At 42.3% G+C, this 20,003-nt stretch overlaps 2 protein-coding genes across 5 annotated transcripts in view; both read right to left on the minus strand.

Moving 5' to 3' along the window:
* Positions 1-8: 8 nt before the first annotated feature.
* Positions 9-3,178, minus strand: rfxap (regulatory factor X-associated protein). Of its 2 annotated transcripts, XR_312218.1 has the most exons (4): positions 2,492-3,178; positions 2,262-2,372; positions 1,887-1,948; positions 770-830 (listed from the first exon to the last, which is right to left on the minus strand). XR_312218.1 is itself a non-coding variant. In XM_005750744.1 (3 exons), exons 1-3 carry the CDS (start codon positions 2,915-2,917, stop codon positions 726-728), a joined length of 642 nt encoding a protein of 213 aa, XP_005750801.1. In that variant the 5' UTR covers positions 2,918-3,178; the 3' UTR covers positions 9-725. The 2 variants fall into 2 exon arrangements, 1 of the variants encoding a protein (XP_005750801.1); XM_005750744.1 differs by lacking the exon at positions 1,887-1,948 and having other exon boundaries at positions 9-830.
* Positions 3,179-5,353: 2,175 nt separating this feature from the next.
* The window catches only part of dclk1a (doublecortin-like kinase 1a), a 45,841-nt gene continuing 31,191 nt past the window's right edge, over positions 5,354-20,003 (minus strand). For 2 of the 3 annotated variants that reach the window (XM_005750745.1, XM_013915318.1), the window contains 12 exons: positions 19,791-19,885; positions 12,478-12,559; positions 11,651-11,823; positions 10,897-11,016; positions 9,314-9,460; positions 8,419-8,552; positions 8,167-8,244; positions 7,897-7,993; positions 7,716-7,796; positions 7,513-7,626; positions 7,311-7,384; positions 6,044-6,174 (listed from right to left, as the gene is read on the minus strand). In XM_005750745.1, the coding sequence (XP_005750802.1) occupies positions 6,117-6,174; positions 7,311-7,384; positions 7,513-7,626; positions 7,716-7,796; positions 7,897-7,993; positions 8,167-8,244; positions 8,419-8,552; positions 9,314-9,460; positions 10,897-11,016; positions 11,651-11,823; positions 12,478-12,559; positions 19,791-19,885 (1,253 nt within the window). In that variant the 3' untranslated portion in view covers positions 6,044-6,116. Of the gene's footprint in view, positions 6,175-7,310; positions 7,385-7,512; positions 7,627-7,715; positions 7,797-7,896; positions 7,994-8,166; positions 8,245-8,418; positions 8,553-9,313; positions 9,461-10,896; positions 11,017-11,650; positions 11,824-12,477; positions 12,560-19,790; positions 19,886-20,003 lie in introns of all 3 variants that reach the window. The other variant, XM_013915319.1, reaches the window with a different exon arrangement.

The following is a 20,003-nucleotide window of genomic DNA, read 5'->3' on the forward strand; positions in this document are numbered from 1 at the left end:
AACAAAACTCATATTGCATCTTTTTTTTTATTGTCATATACTCATCAGGGACAAACACTACAACTTAAACACAGAGGGATAATGCAGTAACAGAGTTTAATTTGTAAAGTATATCCCTCCTTCTCTGTATTCAGTTATCACTTAAGGTTTGTGCAACAGTTCAGGGAGAATAGACAAAGTCTTGTCAAAACCAAGTCGTCAACCTGCAGGAAACGACATGCACCACACAAATGATTGTCACAACAATAGCATTTCAAGTTAAATCTCACACACACACTAAGGATTTATAACTCATTTTATTTTATTAATACTGCACCAAATCACAACATTTCCTATAAGGCGCAATTCTTCCAGAGAAAACAGTCTGAACTGGAGTTTCAACAACTAAACTAAACAAAACAAAACAGGACAATGTTTTTAAAATGAACAAAAAGTGAAAACGAATATTGGCTTAAATTTAGGACAAAATGTACCAAAAACAGCACCAGTCCTGGTTTAAATACATGGTCAGTATGTGATTTGAAGAAATCTTCACTCTCTGGGAGTTGAATCAGTTTAGTCTTCCATTCTCAGCACAACTTCAAAATGTCCTTTTATTCTCTCACAGCATGACGGAAGAAATCCATGCTTTCAGTGTACGCTTACGATTCATTTACGCATCAGATGCCAGTGTATTTCTTTAGTGCGCTTTATGCATCACAAAAACTAACGCCCGCCACCCACCGTCAGCAGCTCTGGAACTGCTGTTGTGACTGGCTACGGCTCTGTGTAGCTAGAAGCTGCTGCTGTTGCTGCAGGAAGCTGATCACCTCTGGACTCCTGAGAAGCGACTGCAAGACAAATACATTGGAAAACATAAGATATTTCACTACAAAGCTGCAGTACAAGACAATCAACATTACTCTGCTTTCACTAATAAAATATGTGTCATAACTGTTCTATGAACTGGATGCTTTAATGTTACCAATAGGTGTTTTCCCATGATTCCCGGGAATCTTCGAGTTCTATGAACTTGGAACATTGTTGGCTTTTAAAATATTACAGTATTTGGGTTTGCGTGTATGCCTGTTTTTTATGTAAGTTTTCTTTTTTGTTTTTTTAGTCCAGCTGAAAGAAACTTTCCTAATTCTGGGATCATTGGAAGAAAATACATCAGTGTAACCCAAAACCAAAAAACTGTAAAGTAAAAAAAAAAAAAAAAAAAAAGGAGACGTTAAAGGTTCTCCTTTGAGAAAACAAAAGATGTGAAACTAAGAATAAGGACACTTACACTCACTGGCCACATCATTAGGTGGCCCTGTTCAACTGCATTAAAAAGCAAACGGCAGCTCAACTCGAGCATTAAGGCATAAGCATTAGAGTAGTTGTTGGTGCCAGTCTGGTTGCTCCATTTCAGATTCTGTTGCTCTACTGGGATTTTCCCACACAACCACCTCCAAGGTTTACAGTGAATGGTCCAAAAACAGACAAAATACCCCGTGAGCAACAGTTCTCTGGGTGAAGATGCCTTGTTGATGCCAGAAGTCAGAGTATAATGGCTGGACTGTGTTGAGCTGAAATAAACAACCATTTGCTAGAACCAAACTATTCTGAAAACACAACATGTCAAACCTTGAAGCAGCTGGGCAACAGCAACAGAAGACCACACCAATGCTGCTGCTGTTAGCAAAGAAAAGGAAACTAAGACTACAGTCAGTATGGCTCATCAAAATTGGACATTCGAGTAGGTTCAGAATCTAGGTAAACAACAGGAAAGCATAGATTCATCAAACTTTCTATCAATGTTCCAGGCTGTTGGCGATGCTATAATGATGAGGACGATATATTCTTGTCACACTTTGTTTCCCTTAGTACCAAATGAACATTGTTTAAATGCCACAGCATACCTGAGTATTACTGCTGACTACGTCCATTCCTGTATGACCACAGTGTACCCATCTTCTCATCACTGCTTTCAGCAAGACAAAAAGCTGTCACAAAGCTCAAATTATTTCAAACTGGTTTCCCAAACATGAAAGTGAGTTCCCTGCACTCAAATGACCTCCACAGTCACCAGATCTCAATCCAGTAAACACCTTAGGGGTGTGGTGGCACAGGAGAGTCATATTGTGGATGTGCAGCCAATAAATCTGCAGCAAATATGCGATTTCATGCAAATATATCACATTTCATGTCCATTTAACCCTTAAAGCCGGGTGCCACAGAATAATATGCTTGTCATTTGTCTGCATGTTCGTCATGGAACAATCAACCAGTCTTACCAGTCTTTTCTGGTTGAGGACCTGCTCTATCAGAGAAGGTCTGGCTGGACGGTCCCCCATGGCACCTAGACGCTGTTTGTTCACAGACACAGGACGTTCTTCAGAGTTTTCCTACAGACAGAAAAACGCAATTAAATGTGCAGGTTTTGTTTGTGGCTTGGCTCTAAAGTGTGGAAATCAGACCTCCACATCATGGTAAATGCTTCTAGCACTGAGAGTATTTAACTTACATCAAGTTTCCCACTGGACATGGCCTTATCATTCTTCTTCTTCTTGTACTTGTCTTTGTACATTTTGTTGCGGTGTTTTTTGCACATCCATGGCTTTCTCTGCTTGGCCACCTGCGTCGTTGTCTCCGTGCACCCATCGTAGGTACACTGTTTGGGGGCGTTGTCGCCCTCGGAGGTCTCTTCGTCGTTGAGCTCCTCCGGGCTAGCTGCGCCGTCTCTGGGATCTGAGGCGTCCAGAACGTCGCTCTCTTCGTCCGGATCGTCCATGTCGTAGGAGGCGTTGTTCTCCGGTTCGTGCGGCGTTATCACATTTCTACTGTCCACAACTCCGCTTTTATTTACATAGTACCTATGTCCGTCTTTAGTAAGCAGAAGAGTGGAGTCTTTGTCCTTACTTGATGATACGGAAGCGTCTTCTTCGCTCATGATAGCAGCAAACAAACAAACGACGCTACAGCGACCTAGCTAGTAGCCCCACGTTGGTTAGCTAAAACAGCTACTCGCTTACATTTACTGGTCCATTTTTCCAGTATTAGACGTTAAATTAATTTCTAAATAAAAGGTCATAAATATTCCAGTATTTCAGAAGCAAATGTCATAGTTTTTACTTCTATTGGTTTAGCCAGTCACCGGTCAGGAAACATGAAAATCTTCTTCTTCTTCTCTGCTTTAGTTTCATGTGTTAAAGCGACACCTAGTGGTCAAAATAACATATGCACGCCAGTTACGGGCAACTACGACCAACTTGTGAGATGTTTACTATAACACTGTTGCCTGCTGAAAGGGCAATGCCCCTACAATCCTACTTATAGATTTACCCTTTCCTAATCATAGTGGATGCTTATGTTCACAATATTCCTGTCACATGGACACATTAGAGTTCTACTATGTGTAAAAATAGACTAAAATAGACACCTTTCTTGAAAAGGCTTGATGGAAGAGGGGTATGCTAGGAAGCATATTACTTGGATGTTCTGGCCTTGCTCCCGCAGTCAGTATGAATTTAAATTCATACTTTCAATACATTCATCTTTAATTTACAATTTATGTTCGCAGAAGGTTTTCAAATAACCTCTCTGCACATTTTCTACTCAAATCCAGACAGGATCCATAACAAGTACCACCAAGCATTCAAAAGTTAATAATAAGCAGAGGGCCTGTGTGGAATAAGTGTAATTATTTCATAGAAAACAAAACTGACGTCTGTATGGATAAAAAGTTAAGCCAAGGACTGAGTTGTGTATTTGGTACAGACCGGTAATGAAACAAAAGTCCTATAAACAGGAGCTAAACACAAAACAAAAGACTCAAACAGTTTGATTTTAAACATATTTTAATTATTACTATAGTCATAGACCATTGTTGAACAGAGGTACAGGTATTGGTATTGCAATGGACTGTAATACAGTGGGTCAGCTGTGAGAGCACTTTGGTAAACCACGTGTTTACTTGCGCTGGAGAGCACAAGTTCATACTGATCTGGTCAATATGGCAGCACATTACCGCATATGTGCAATGATGAGAATAAATACAGAGAGTCTGACTGGTGTGACGACTGCAAGGAGATCATCTGCAAAAAACAAACAAACAAAAAAACCTAACACTTCTCTGTATTTCTCTCACTCATCTGTCTTCTCATCTCTTATCTCACATCAGTTTAAGGGAAACCATATTACTGGCTGCTTTTCTGAAGAAAAGAAGTGACATCATTCCCAGTAGGAGGCAAAGTTGATGATCTCTTCTTCATATCCACTACCGATCCATCCAACTCACCCATGCTTAACGCTTCACGTCAACCTGATGATCTCCTCTAGTTTATTATTTTTTTCTTCGCTGACTGACTGATATGCATGTATGACTGATTTTGTTGTATTTTTTTGTATTATTATTGTACAATTCTCATAGACTGACTACTAGTAAAGAAATATACTGTATTGTGAACTATCAAAATAAATAAAATTGTTATTTACACAACATATAAACAATACTTCATCACTAAACTGTTTCTTTTATAAGAATAGGCTACTGTATGTCTGTCATGCTTTCATCTGAAGAAATGAAGCCATGAATGAGGTTGTACAGAGCTGAAATAAATTCTCCTCCACCCTTTTTTGCTGTACTGCTGGTTCTCTGGCATCCATACTGTCATTCTCTCGATCATGTCTCACTGCACCTAGACTGCAGTGCAAATGTGCAAATAGGCACCTCTTGTGAACTGTTAACTGTGCGCCTTCTCCATCTGAAAACGTGTCTGTGTAACCATATACTTGAGCTGCACCAACCATAGCTTGAACATGTTGATGAAACATGTGTGTAGTGTTCATAAAATATAAAAAGAATTAGCGTGATGATCACTGTGAAAATGTGTGGCTTGAGGACAAATGGGTTCAGATGTCGAGTTTGCTACACAAGCACCAGGATGCTGCTGAGTTTTGTGTATCAAGATGTCGTGAACCGAGCAAGTAACAAAACCAGAAGGAGCAGTCAAATGCACCATTGTCGTCTTAGAATAGCAGTCTGTGTAAAATGTAAACTGTATGACTGCGATCCAACGTTACGGGGGAAGGCAGCGCCGAAACTGTGTTGAGCACAGCGTCACAGCACAATTTCATCTTTTTTTTTTCATCAAAGCCATTTTTAAAACACATTTTGCAACTGAAAAAAACCATAAAATCCTTCCCCAACGTGTTTTAGCTCGCTTTCCAACGTTGTGTTTTCATCACGTCTGCTGTCACCTACTAAAACGTTTCTGCACTCTACTTCTAAGCACTTTGCCATTATTTTAAATCCACCAAGCTCTAAGGAGAAGTCAATAAAAACATTGTTTTTTTTCTATGAAAAAGAGAAATACATATCAAAAAATGCTGTGAATTAAAGTATGAATAAATAAGGTTCAATAAAACATGAACATTGGTCCATATTCTCATATTGCCTTGTAGAGCTGTTCCGCCTTGAGGAAGTTTCCATGTCGAGCCCGGATCATCACTGAAGGGTAAAGCCCTTTCTTGCTCCTTGAGCTCTACAACATGTGCTCAGATGAGAAAATGTTAAAAAGAAATCAACAAAAGTCTTTCACCTCACTCTGGCTTTTCCCTCTTCCTCTCGATCCCTGTTTCTTGTTGCCTCTTGAATCTTTCTCCCAACCTCTCTAACGTCTTCTTATCCACCCCTTGGTCCATCTTTCCTCCAGGTTTGGAAAGTTGGATTCAGGGAAGTGTGAAGTTCTCTGTTGATATTTTTATTTCTTTTTTTCAGAGATACTGGGAGAAAGGGGTTGACACCTCTTCCTCCTCCTCCTCCACATGCAGAGGGAGGAGCTGGATGAGGATTTTCCCTCGCCGCCTCCTCCTTTGCACACCTTCCTCCTCTTCCTCCCCCTACTCCCCTTCGCCTGCTCTCTAGAAGGGCGAGCTGGGGGAGCAGGCGGTGCTGGCTGAGCTGATGGAGATGTCATCAGAGTCGGATGGGAGTCTGGGGTCTGGGGAGGGGTCAGAGCAAGTGTCAGGGGTCAGAGAGGGAGGGGCCGTGGGCAGGCCAGGGAGGCAACTGGGGGGCTCCGCCCGTAGTGTTTTTGTTGTTGTTGTTACTGAATTCACAGTTGGCATCATCTGCAGCGGCAGCGGTTTCACATCCGGGTGGCATCCTCGTCCGAGAACCTGCCTCTCCTTATCAAGAGGGGTGGCCTGAAAAAGAGAGGAGAAGGAGGAAAAGGTGAGGATCTGATCTGTCTGCTGCACAGTGGATTATCCAGGAAGGAGGAGCAGAAGAACTTTGCACATGTTCATTAAGTTACTAATGAATATTTAATTGGACATTAACAAGGAAGTGAAAAACCATGGACACTGACAATTGTTTCTTCTTTTCTGAAATGTTATGTTTAGCTGTGCATCTGAGGAACAGTCTATCTAAAAGTCCACTAATTTTCCACAATAAATCTCTCGGATAAAGGCAGGTTCGACATTCTTGTTTAATTTTTCAGGAACAGTAAATATTATAAAGAGGAGATTCTGGATATCACTTTTTAATCACAACACAAATCAGAAACATCTGCACAAGTTCAGGTCCATCATGTTCAGGACTTCTAATCAGTCAAACTAAACTCTGTCGTGCTGGAAAACTGGGAATCTCAACCCAAATAATTCATAAATTAAGTCACTGTTAATTTTTTCCAGCCTATTTTTAATTCCTCTAGTCAGTGTCCATGTTACTTTAAGTTCTGTGACCTTTATAACAATGCACTTTGTGGTCCTCCTAAATCAGGGGACACAGTCACACAAGAGGAGTCAGGTAATGTGAGCTCAGTAACGAGCCCTGGTGTTTGAGGAGGTAACCAGGTGAGGGAGCATCACATCAGACAAAAACATCACAGCAAATCACTCAGACAAGCAACACCGCAGGGTTATTTCTTTAGAAAGGGTTCATTCACAAATGAACTGTGCAAACGAGATGTGCAGGAGAATCATCAGCAAGGGTGATTCTAATTGGGCACGTCGTTACTCACACACACTAAAGAAAAGCAGGGGACACCGATAAAAAGGTGACCCAACACAGAGGACAAGGCTTTAACCGGTGACACACAATAACGATGCAGGTAATGCAGGAATGAAATCTGTGTTTACAGCGAGGGATGAAAGGAGAGAAGCAAAAAGCCGAGCACAGAAAGTACAACATGAGGCTGTCAAAGCAGCACAGCAGCAGCCAGTCAGCGGGGCAGCACGCAAAGGAGGGGGAGACATCAATTTTAGAGACACTGTTTTGGTCTGTTTTGATTTCTCGCTGATTTGTGACCCAGTCGTGTCTCTATGGAAACCTGGCGTACCTTATCCAGTACATGGCCGGGTGCTGGTAGAAATCCAACGACCCAGATCTCTGCATAGAAAAGCTGTCATCCAACTGAACAACAAAAGAGAAATCGGCACAATCAATCTAAACGCCACGTGAAAAACTTGCTGATTTCTCTACAAACTGATGCAACTCAGTGTAACAGCTACATCTTTAGATGGTTGCTAATGGTTACTTACAGAAATGACTGACACTCCTGCAGTGGTGTCAGTGCCTTTTGGGCTGGTGTTGAAGTGCTTCTTTATCTTTCCTGCTACCGACAGCTGGTGTTCATTCTCGCACAGACCCTCGTCCTGGATTAGACAAATGAGGAGAGAGGAAGTAAATTCAGTGTTTTGGTGAAAACAAAGGAAATGAACAGATTTACTGACACTGTACTTACAGTGACCCAGGGGTGCTCCAGCACCTGGAGGGCAGTGTATCTCTTATCGACCTCCACCTCCAGCATGGATCGAATCAGCTCCTACACCCCCCAAAAAGTAAAAAGCAGTTAGTTTTTTACTCTGGATTTTCTATAACATGTAGATCCATCCACACCAATCAGACATACAGCAGATATTTACCATAGCGGTCTCTGACACATTGTCCCAGTAGGGCAGAGGAAATTCTAGCTGTCCCATTAGTATCTGATCAAAAAGCACTTCTTGATCGTCACTGCTCCTGCAAAAAAAAAAGTTCACATGAATGGGTGCATCAACCAAATATTAATTAGCGAGTCAACAAATAAAGGTGCAATACTACTGCTGACCAGTAGAGGGTCCTGCATAACACACTTTCAAGAAAGGCGCTAAAGCAGAGGGAGAAATGTAGGGTAGGGCTTGCTGTTAACTTACCCCCGAAAGGGTGGGAAACCACACAGGAGGATATAGGTGATGACTCCAGCTGCCCAGATGTCAACCTTAAGACCATACCTGAAAAAAAAAAGAGGTTAAATCAAAGCAAACATAGAGAAAACGTGCAGAGCATGACCTTTAAGGCAAATATCTACTACTGTAAATGGATTAAGACACGACAGATATGTTGGCCGTCATAGTGATCATACTTTGATCTTAAAGGTGCCTGCTAAATGCAGCTGCAGCTCTCACCCTGTTTCTGCAATGATTTCAGGTGCTACATATGTTGGGGTCCCGCAGACAGTGTAGAGGGGTCCGTCCACCACGGTCGCCAAACCAAAGTCTCCCAGTTTGAGGCTCTTGCTGCCATCTGCATGTTCGTACACCTAAACACACAGGAATGCAAAAATGTTTTTAAAAAAAGAAGCAGGATCATAATGTACAGCATTATTATGAGGGCAACAAACAACAAACAAACTTAAAACACATTATGTGATGGGGGTTGCTATTAATAATTTCACCACTCAGTGTGTTGTTTAACAGCTCACAGCTGTAGCTACTCTATCTGCCCTACGCCTACAGACACAGACGAAGCGAGCGACCAGCTTTTTAACGCAGCAAAGCATTTATGTGGCCAAAAATAAAACTAATGTTAGTGTTGCTGGGTGTCTGCTACATGGATGGGGTAATCTGCATGTCATTACCTTCAAAAAGTTACATGAATAGAAGGCCACTGTTTTTTTTTAACCATTCAAGGCTTTCTTATTTCGTTGGAGAGAAAAAGCAAAACAGGAAATTGGCTGACTAGGTTTAAATGTGGCCACTAAAAAGCTGGATTCTGAAGTTTGACTCCTGCCCAGACAATCTCTAGTAGGGGGGCAAAGAGCGGTATTTAAAGTTAAGCAAGGACGATGGGGAGTTTGACAGAAGGGAGAAGGAGGGAAGGAAAGAACAAACGAGGGAGGCTGGAGAAGGAGCGTGCAGAAGGTGTGAGGGCAGCAGGGATGAGTCATCTCTCTGCTCTGGGAGGGCCCCGTAGTGAGTGATATTACTTCACTGATCATTCAGAAAGGCGGCGGGAAAGGAGAGGAAGTGCACCAGTGCCGCACCAAGTTACATGTATGCAATCTGCGTGACGTCCACTCACCAGCAGGTTTTCTGGTTTGATGTCTCTGTGGACAATGTTGAGGCTGTGAAGGTATTTGATGGCGCTGGCCAGATTGTGGAGCATGCCGCTGGCGTCTCTCTCTGTGTATCTATTGGCAGAGGTGATGGCATCGAACAGATCTCCCCCCTGTGGACAAGACATGATGGACGGGTCAGTATTAGGAGATGTCACAAGAGTTTGGTTGGTGTTTTTTGCACCAGCAGAACAGATTCACTTGCAAATTTTCACAGCTGCTTGCCTTTTTTTTTTTCTGAAAAGAGGCTAAAAACTTCATTTAACCACAAGACTTTTTTGTCTGCTCAGCAGCAGCAAGGAGGTGGGGGGTAAATCCTAATTCTTGACCTTGCTTGAAAGACGACCCCCCCCGCGCGTTAATATTTCTTTTCATTTTTGTCATTTTTTAGGCTTTTCTCAGTCTCTTTTCTCTGATTTTTCATCCTGTCCGAATCTCCCTCTCATTCCCTCTGCGTTTCTCTCATTGAGTGGACTAAGTGGAACAGAGGCTTAAAATAGTGCTGAATCTCCCTCTATCCTCGAACAGCACAGCACACTGTAAGGCTTTGACCTGCTCGTTGGCAGCTGTTTCAATATGAGAGTTGTCAAATGCCAGCTCAGGCTTTAGCTACTACATTTCACTTATTTTTCTCTGCCTCCGCTATCGGAGGCCCAAAAGTACACGAACATGAATATACTGCTGTAAATTTGGGGGCATTCTGCAAAGTTTTGGGACGTGGCTGCTGAAGTTAGTCAATGAGAAATTAAGCCAAAAGATGGGATTTACATCAGTCCTTTGTAAATCCTCTCCTCACTGTTTTTTATGGGTATCATTTCCGCTTGTAAAAACAGGAATGAGCCTTCCCTGGAATTGCAACACAATTTTGTCTGATCACATTATTGCCTCATTATTGCTTTTCCACAGTTTAAACTAAAGGACTTGAACTGAGCAGGACCAAGCAAAAGAACACTCATTTTCTCTCTCTCTTTCGTTCTCTGCGCCTATCCTCTACTTTCAATTCATCTATCTCTCTCTTTCTCTCGGCCCCTGTTATTTTAGCAGCGACTCTTTTCACCCCATTCATCCACAGCCTCCTCTTGATCCTCCTACTTTGGACATGCTCACAAGTACACACACTTCTTCCACAAATTGCCTCTCATCTATATTCTGTAGTACTCCACATCACAGCACGAACAGATGGATCACATTCCTGGCTCCTGAATTATGCACAAACATTTCTTGACTCAGAGAGCGAGAGAGAATGAAGAACGCGAGCGCACGAGCACTCGGGGCCACTGGCGGATTCACTCTAGTCCCGAATTGTGTGACTGGTTAGAAAAATTCATCATTTGCTTCACAGGCTGAATGCCGCTCCTCTGTCTCTGTCACTATTACTGCCTCCCTGCTCCTCTAAGTCGTAGATTTGAGATAATGATGATCACCCTTGTATTGTAAGAGAATACACCCATCCGTTATCTCAGCTTGGCAAAATGTCACTGCTCGTTCCTAACTGGAGCAGATGGTGCACAAACTCATAAAGTAACAGTGTGCAAACATGGCCACACACCTTGACCAACTCCATGACCAGGTAGAGCTCGTTGTAAGTGTCAAACTCCTCGATGAGTAAGACGATATTTGGATGTTTGACCCGGCGAAGTATGGCCACCTCGTTCTGGATCATGTGCTCCTGGTAAAAAGAAGTTCAGGTGTTCAGCCAAGTGGAAGACATTCAGTAAAGGAATCAAGAGTAGCCTGACATTTAGAAGATTTTCATTTTATGTATGTCACACCTTTGTTGGTGCCTCTCTACAGCAACTCAGTAGCACCCTGGAGTACATTTCTACATCCATCCCATAAAGGTTGCACATTAACCCGAAGATATCAGCGGGTCTTTAAGCAAAACAGGGATATTACTTTAAAAATGCAAAATATTCTTTTATGGGTGGAAAAAAATGAGCTATCAAAACTGAATTTCAATTCAATTCAGTTTTTTCAAATGATGCCAAATCACAACAATAGTTAAAGGCCCTTTTAACTGTAAGGTAAAGACTCCACAACAGTCCAAAGAAAATAGAGAAAACGCCAACAATCACATGACCTCCTTTGAGCAAACGTGTTGGTGACAGTGGGAAGGAAGAACTCCCTTTTAACAGGAAGAAAGTTCCAGGCTCAAGAAGGGGCGGCCATCTGCCTCACCCGGATGGGGTGAAAGGAGGAAGAATTTATCCTCTGAAGTTAGGATTATGTGGAGCTTTAGCCTTCTTGACGTGTCAGTACAATTTTTGCCTTTTTTGGGTCGTATTCGGTGGATGTTTGTTTACCTTGCCTCTGCATTTGCCCTTGTTGATGATCTTCAGAGCGTACTCTCGTCCTGTGGAGTGCTCCGTGCATTCCCGGACGACTGCAAAATTCCCATCTCCTAACATTCGCCCCACCTTGTAACGGTCTGATATGTAGGACGGCACAGCTGGAACCTCATTGACTAGAACTTCAGCTGCAGAGAAGAAGCACTGGTTTTTAGAGGGAACATAAACTGGTTTACACAGTTTAGCACCATAGAATATACACAGATATATGCTGAGGAAGCTATGATGTCTGATTATCAACTGTTGTCTAACCAGTCTCTTCAAGACATAAAGGTAGATTTAAAAACCTTCACAATTAAACAAACTGTACTATGATTGCAGACTTGAAATGTAAAAATAAGCAAATAGCAGAAACCTTTTAAATCTAAAAGATTCATATTTTTACAGCCAGTGAGGTCTGCAATTACATCACACAGAAGACTTTTTTGTTTATAAATCAAGATGCAAATAGGCATGATTTGTCGATGCTCAGCTAAGTGTTAATGAGTCTCATGAATCTGTTTAAAAGATCTATAAGGGGGGAAAAAAAAGGTCCTCTGGATACTTTTTAAAAAAAATAAATAAATAAAATCAAAGATGAAAATGTCACATATGAGACCAAAAATCCTCCAGCCTTTCAAAGCAGTGTCACAGAGAGGTGAGTAAGACAGCATAAGAACGGAAAGTTGCCGTAAGCATCGTGTACTAATCATGCTATGCAGGCAAGGGACGCGTCAAAGGTCACGCGCATGATTCAGACATGCATGATATTTGCAAGCACAAAGCAAGCTTTTTTTCCTCACCTTCAGGAACGAGTCCATCACCATCTTCCACTGGGCTCGAACCTTTAGTGGAAGACAGAGAGGTGGAAGAACCCTGGGACCCCTGCAGAGAAAGGAACAGGGTAGAGAGCAGGATGAAAAGGGGTTTATTACTAATCTGCGGCATTACCCAAAATAGTTTGCAATCCATAATCACGATAAAAAAAACCCAGACAAACACAATCACAGTCCCTTCTGCTACAGTCCTAGCCAAAACAAATATGTATGTTCAAAAATAGACAAAGGAACACTGTGTAACCCGCCTTATCCTCACAACAGCCCTACTGCTGTGGCTGTGTTTGCGCATCTTTCTGATGTAATGCCCTGTGCTGTGTCTATACTGTACTCATGAAAAAAAAAATCTGAAAACGAGTCCGAACAGACTTACTTGATCTGCATATAAGCCAGCAACCCCCCTATGTGTGTCTATATCATAGAGATGATTGCATCCAAATAAGCTCCTTTCCATTCACCTCACAACTGGAAGTAATTCTTCCCTGTTTTCTCACTCCTTACGATTACCTTTAATAAATCATAAAAACATGGGCTCCGGTGACAGATGCCTTTCATCTGGATAGTAAGTGGGGGGTCATTAAATTGAAAGAGAGAGGATGAGAAGAGGCGTCTGCATCTATCTATCTAAAGACAAAAACTCATTATGCCCTCCACCTTGTAACCTTCTGTCTGGTTGTCATGGAAGCAACAAGGATGGAGAGTATCTAGTCGGGACTGTAAATGGGAATCTACCCCTCTTGTATTTCTGTGTCTGTTCCACTCCTGTGCACCTTTCTCTTCTCCTCGCTGCCAAACTCTGTTGTTTTGCTTCAGTCTTTTACTGCACTAGAAGACTTTCATCCTGTTTTGTTTGGAAGGTGGCGTTTTTCACGTGTTTGGTGGATTTTACCACCTTCTTTACTCTTTACTAATCTCTCCTCTGCTCAAATCCGTTCTCGTGGCTTACAGTCAGTCTTCGGGGTTGGGGCGTTTCCAGTGCTTGAATAAATCCACTAGCTGCAGCTGGAAGACGCAGGCTGGCCAGTGATGGCAACACGCACCATTGCAGTTCCTCTAAAATATAAGTGGAGCAACGTTGCCACTGTGCATTATTAACAAGTGCAGTTTGCTCTGTAGATGGTCTGTGTCTGTGAGCGTCATGCATGACTCAACTACATAATTATGGACGACCTCTCCAGGACATGACACATTTTTCCCATTACATGTGTAGCCAGATGTATTTTGCTGCTTTCCGTTGTATAACAATCGCTCATCAATAATCCTTTTCACCGTGATAGACTGCTGCCTGCTAAGCTTCACATTTGCTCTTTCAAGTCACTGAGCTGGATCTGCTGTCTGTGATTTTGTTTGATAATTAATATTGGACTTGGACCCTATTGTTCAAACACAGTGACTTCTGGCTCCAAAAATTGACAACATGACGATATCCTTAAAATCAAAACTGAGTCTTAAAGATATGTTTAAACTCTGTGGGTGATGTCACGGCGTTTAATTCCATCTTTTACATACAGTCTGTGATTAAAAGCTCAGAAAAGAACATTTGTGTGTGATCTTGAATGTCTTTTTTTTAAGTGAAAGAGAAATGTCCTAAGCATTTGTAAATCCCGGGGAGCTTGCTGTCCTGGCAGACTGGGATAAAAGCCATGCCTGTAATGACTTGGATCTGAAAACTATTTGCAGAGCTGATCTGCCCTGTATCTCTGCCACAGTAGCTGTCTGCTCTTTTACTCATCTCAGCTGCTGTGACCTGAAAACCACGTAGGTAAATGTAGCTGTGAGTCAGGCTCAGTTTGGTTTATGTAATGTTGTTGTTGGCTGGGCACTCATCCCGGAACAAGAAAACCCACTTAATACCCATAAAGCCAATGACCCTCCTGTGCTTTATCTCAAAAAACATCCTTATTCTGTTCTTTTATTTCCTCATCCCAACTTGGATATTTACCTCTCTTGTGCTCTTATCGCACATCCAGTGCTGTCCTCAGCTCGCTTTCTCATTTTGAACTCCTTTCTCTCTCTCTCTCTCTCTTTCTCTCTCTCTCTCTCTCTCTCTTTCTCTCTTTCTCTCTCGCTTCCTGCCACTGAGGGAAACAAAATACTGTTGCTATGGAAACTGCTCACAGACAGGAGAACAGCAGCTTCCAGTGTAGAGACGGTAGCCTATATATGGGCACTTCCTGTCTGCGGGCTGAGCGATAGGTTCAGCCTTCTATGAAATTTGAGTCTCTCGTTTCTGTGTGGAAAACGATGAGACAGATGGGGTGACAGACAGAGTGGGAAACACAGAGAAAGACAGAGAGAGGGAGAGAGGTGGAGTGATGAAGCAGCAGAGAAATGTATGGAGTCTGGTCTGGCTGATATTGATCATGAGATTTGGCAGGAACTGTCTTGTTATTGTTAGACACTCCAGCTTTCTCCCTGTTGCACAATACACTATTCCTAGCTCTACATCTCTACACCTTTTCTGTAACTATGACTCACAACGACACTGACAAACCTTTTACATCATGACTGGAGCCACTGCTCTTCAGACCTGCGAGGGCAACACTCAGCAACTGCATACTGATCAGCTCATAAATAGGAATTAAACAGGATGTCCACAGTTGACCTTAAATGTGGAGCATCATCTCAGAAGTAGGTTTGCAGCAGAAAGAAAGAATCATTCATTCCGCGGCTGGAAAGGAAATCTGTCAACTGTAGAGCCGAGCATTAAAAAATGCACCACACATTTACATAACCAACTTAAGCGTAATGCCAGCTTTGTCCTTCATGCCTCTGTTTGAATCTGATTACAGCACACATAGCGAGGCTTTCTTGGTCTCTGTCCCTCAGGCTGCCAGAGCCAGACCTCTTATTTTTGCTTTCCCTGTCAGGCAATATCCAGCAGAAGCAAGATTTATTAGTGTTTACTTTGGTGGTAAAAATCGAATAAGATTTGATGCTAATGGGACTTTTTTCCTTCTTGTTGTTCCTCAAGAACACAGGGTACGGGAGACGGACAGAAAACATAATCTACTTGACTTTCATGAAAAGATCAAAACCATTTGGGGGATTCTGTCTTTCTGCTCTGCCAGTTGGACACAGTGAAGGTTCCTAATCACAATCCGTATGGACTCCAATCCCAGGAAATCACAGAAACGTGATTAAATACTTCAGGGAAAATTAAAGAAGGGAAGAAGGGGAGATTTCGGCTGCCCCGCCCATATATATATGAAATTGAGAGTAAAAGCAGTGAGCAATGAAAGATAACTGCTCCTCTGAGACTGTTTGTGTTGTAATAGCTGTTCTGCTCTGCTGAATGCCCACAGCAGGCAGGTTTAACAAAGGAGAAGCACTGATAAATGTGCTACAGAAGAAAATCGCCATCCCCACGGCTGTACTGATGGAACATGAGGAACATGAGTGACGGTGTCGAGTTAAGAGAATAAAGACCACGAAATGAAAATGAAATGACAATGAATTTAATGAGGACGTCAACAAATGAAAATGAACACATTTAGCAAACAAAAACAAAAATGAGCCAAAAAGAGAGAGCAGCATCGCACGATGGAACCACGACAACATGTGGATAATTGACATGTTTACAAAAATCCGCATTAATGGAAAGAGCCAAAATTATCATCAAGCCTTTTTAGATGCGAGTGCTATTTGAATCATTAGTGAGTAATTTGGATAACTGATGTTTTTCTGTGGTTGTTGTTTTTGTGCGTGTGACAAACAAACAAAAGACAAAAAATGATTCTTGAAAAAAAGGCAAAAAACACTCTTCCGGGTCAGTCCACCGTGTGATGCGGCCGGTCTCTTTGACAGTCACAGAAACAAGCCAACTAATGACATCAAACACAACACATAATAAGAAATATATTACAACCAAAAATAACAAATACAATCTTCAGCAACAATACACTCGTGGGAATGAGACGAGACATTTATAAGAAGTTCACGATGCGCACTTTCTGTTTCAGTCGGCACTCTTCCTTTCACACATACTCGCACACAAATAATTTCAAAATGAATCACCCGACACATAACATGAACGCTGAGAATGAGAGACGGAGCATGCAATTCAACAGATTACGGATGTGAATGGATGAACGGTGAGAGGAGGATGAAGGTGATACTACAGATAACAATTAGCACTCTGTTTCTCTTAGACTCTCCTAAATGCATCACAGCTGCTGCGACACAGACCTTCTGTTAGTGTCGCCTTCGATCTGTCACTCTCTCCTCTTAATGCATTGTCTTTTTTTGTATGTTTATTTGTTTTCACACCAAATGGAGCGGACAGACTGCGAAGAGCGCTGACCTCGGTGGCACATTGAATTATGCCTCAGAGCTGATATTGACAGAAAACACTGTTGTGGGTGCGTGCCTGTGTGGAATAATGTGTCTATAGATCTTATATGAAAATAAAACTAATACGGAAATTTAGGATGCTCTCAGTGCTTTCACTGAGGCAAGCGGCCTTGAAAAGCTCATAAGAAGTGCAAAGTGGAGGGCGGGGGGACGGCGGGCAGGGGGACGATTTTGTGAATGTAGACCAGACTTTCATGCGTCGCTTGACAATTAGTAAAAATGGGTCACAGAGAGCATCAAATTTGCAAAAAAACCCCAAAACACCACACAAAATGTGTGAGTGTGCATGAAGCTGCTGTGCACAAATTTTCTGTACAAAAGTGTTCCACTGAAGTGTGCACGAACATGAAAGTTACTATGCATGCACCTTCTTCTGAAGACGTGTGCATGCAATGGTGCAATGCTATGTTTGTAGTCTCTGCTTGGGGAAATAGGTTGTGATGGTCCTAGATGTGCTAGCAACCTACTTCAAGCAGCAAAGTGCCTCTAAGTGTTTAAATGCATGGTCCAGCGAGGTGAACTGTTAAACACAGCACTCACAGTAGGTCACTGAGCCCCTGTGGCTGCTTAGGAAATAGATTTTTCATTCTTTTATTTGTTATATTTAACTTGCATTTTACCACCTAAACCTCATATCTGTGTTATTTTAGCCACTCTAAGCCTCAGATTGCTCTTCAGGGTTGGTAATGTTACTTGCTAGTTTTAAAGGGGTGCAGAGTTGTAATTATTCGTGCGGGTTTACACGCAAATCACAAAGAAGGAGAGGAGGAAATGTGCAAATTAGGGTCTTGGACTTATTGCCTCCTTCTCAAAGAAGATTAAATAACATCTATAAGAGAGATGATGGAATATAATTTCTCCCCATGAGGTTAATACCCTTTGATATGGGGAGGCGAGAGGGAGGGGGTGGGTGTGAGAATGACTGGGAAACGACTGTAAAAGAGAAATTAGAAGGTGTCGGGGAGGGAAGGGACAGGGACAGGGAGGAAATCTGTAACAGGGTAGATAGAAGAAGTAAGAAGTGGAGAGGAGAATTACATCGTAACATGGCTGAAGAGCGTGGAGCTGCAGAGTGGAAGGAAGAGATAATGGCCTGTGAGGCTTCTTCCCCTCCTTACAGCAGTCAAGCCATCGCGGGCTTGCTGCAGAGGCTGGAATAATCCCTCTTTGAGAAACAGACACTCAACTAGAATGTAACTGCTGCAACAGTGAGCTCTGAAATGGGCTAGAAAAGAAGGTTTAAGGAGGTTACGAAAACCAAAGGATAGGTGGTGTGTTTGCGTTTATAGCACTGGATTTTCATATTGTGGAAGAGGCAGAAAGTGGGCGGGGTCATTTTCTACAATGACTGCCCCACATTTATTTAACCAGAGCAAAGAACATAGAAAGGGAGGTAGAGCTTATAAATGTGTGCACGAGCCAGAACATTTCCTCTCAACACTGTAAACTATAATGACCCAGTTCCATAATTCAGATGAATGTGGAAGCCCTGTTATAGCTACAGCTCATAGCTGATCTGTTATCCTGGGTTACCTTCAGATTGCGTCAATATAACTTCTCACTGATGGATTCAGACTCTCTGCCATTCATCTATGTTTCCGGATTCACAGAAAATAGCACAGGAAAACCCAAGGAATGGACTCTTTAACCTACGCTGACTGAGGATACGGTCATGCATGAACACACACACACACACGCACACACACGCACACACATACTTATATAAAAGGTAATGACCCCCTCTGCTTTCCTCCCATAAAATCCGCCTGTGTAAATAAATAGTTGCAACATACATCATAGCTGCATCCCTGCAGTCAGGCAGAACGTGCAGTGAGTTTTAATCAGTGCGCATTAGAAACACACGAAACCTGCGAGTAGAAGCCTGTGTGGATACACATGTATCTGTATTTCGGTATTCTAGAGGCTGAGGTGAACTGAGCTAGCGAGTGTTTGTTTAGGAGGGAGAAGACACTAAAACAGCAGTCGGCTTAAGCGCAAATTTAAGAGATGCTGTCAGAAAGCTGAGTGATTGGGATTGGAGCTGTTCTTAAAAGCTCACCCACATCACTGTCAAAGACTGGATTAACAAATACTTTGATATAAGCATCTACACACACACGCGCGCGCACAGTGTACACGAAGTCGAGATATTTAATTCGAAGTTTTCCCTTTGAGTTGCATGCTCCTGCTCTGCACAGCAGTAATTTTATTTGTTAGCTACAGAAAACAGACTGCTATTAAGGTACTTTAACAGGCATACATGACAAAAAAGGGCTTAAATAATCAAATAGACTAGTATAAAATGTATTTCTACATCATTTACACAACTCGACATGTACAAAATAATGTGACTTGATTAAAAAAACAAAAGAAATTCTATATCAGAAGTGTGTACTGATTGCATCTTTTTGCTGAAAGATGGTCAAATGCAATGCAATGCCCAGCAGGTGAAGAAGAATGCAATCCAATTTCTGGAAATTAAAAACACACTGCAGACTGGGGCAGACTGCCAATCAGCCAGTCTCATCTTTATATCAGATACTGCACAATTTACCGACTGACAGATCAGGTGTTCTCAACAGGTCGGTGTTAACGTTATTCAGTGCTGAGCCACCAAAGGCAGACAGAGTTCTTTATGAGGGACAGAATATGTGCTATAATATCCAAATGAAATGAACATTTGCCTTGCTGGAAGCCCAGAGCAGCACTGGGTGAGGTCTGAAATACTAAAGATGCTGGGAAGTTGTGCTTTCTTCATAATCTAGTGATTCTAAGATGTAGTCGGCCTATGCTCAGTCCCGGCTTTGTCCATTTCCTGAGAAAATAGAATAATTGTGTTATAAGTTTTGTGATTTGGAGTCACTAAATGCTACGGGCTGACTCTTAGTGCGTGCTTTGCGAGCGTGCTCGTGTATTCCCATTCTTACCCTACGTCGGCTAAGGCTGCCTGGACTGGTTGGGGAGGGGCTGGGAGATTTTCCCGAATGAGGAGTTGACAGCTGACTGGCCGGCGTCCCGTTCACTGGAGGGAGAAAAGAAAGGAGAGAAAAAACGGAGCAGGATGGATGAGAGTGGAGCGACCACTTTAAAAAACAAACAAACAAAAAAAAACCACATAAATATTGTAATAGATGACTCCT

This window comes from Pundamilia nyererei, unplaced genomic scaffold (assembly GCF_000239375.1).
Source record: "Pundamilia nyererei isolate P.nyererei 1_Seehausen unplaced genomic scaffold, PunNye1.0 scaffold00286, whole genome shotgun sequence".
NCBI classification, from domain to species: Eukaryota; Metazoa; Chordata; class Actinopteri; order Cichliformes; family Cichlidae; genus Pundamilia; species Pundamilia nyererei.

Excerpts from the sequence above, each read along its gene's own strand:
- rfxap (XM_005750744.1), bottom strand. The coding sequence starts at position 2,917 with ATGAGCGAAGAAGACGCTTCCGTATCATCAAGTAAGGACAAAGACTCC. Across the intron at positions 2,373-2,491 it reads TGTCCAGTGGGAAACTTGAT|GAAAACTCTGAAGAACGTCC; the intron begins GTAAGTTAAATA and ends TTCTGTCTGTAG. Across the intron at positions 831-2,261 it reads TCCTCAACCAGAAAAGACTG|TCGCTTCTCAGGAGTCCAGA; the intron begins GTAAGACTGGTT and ends TTTGTCTTGCAG.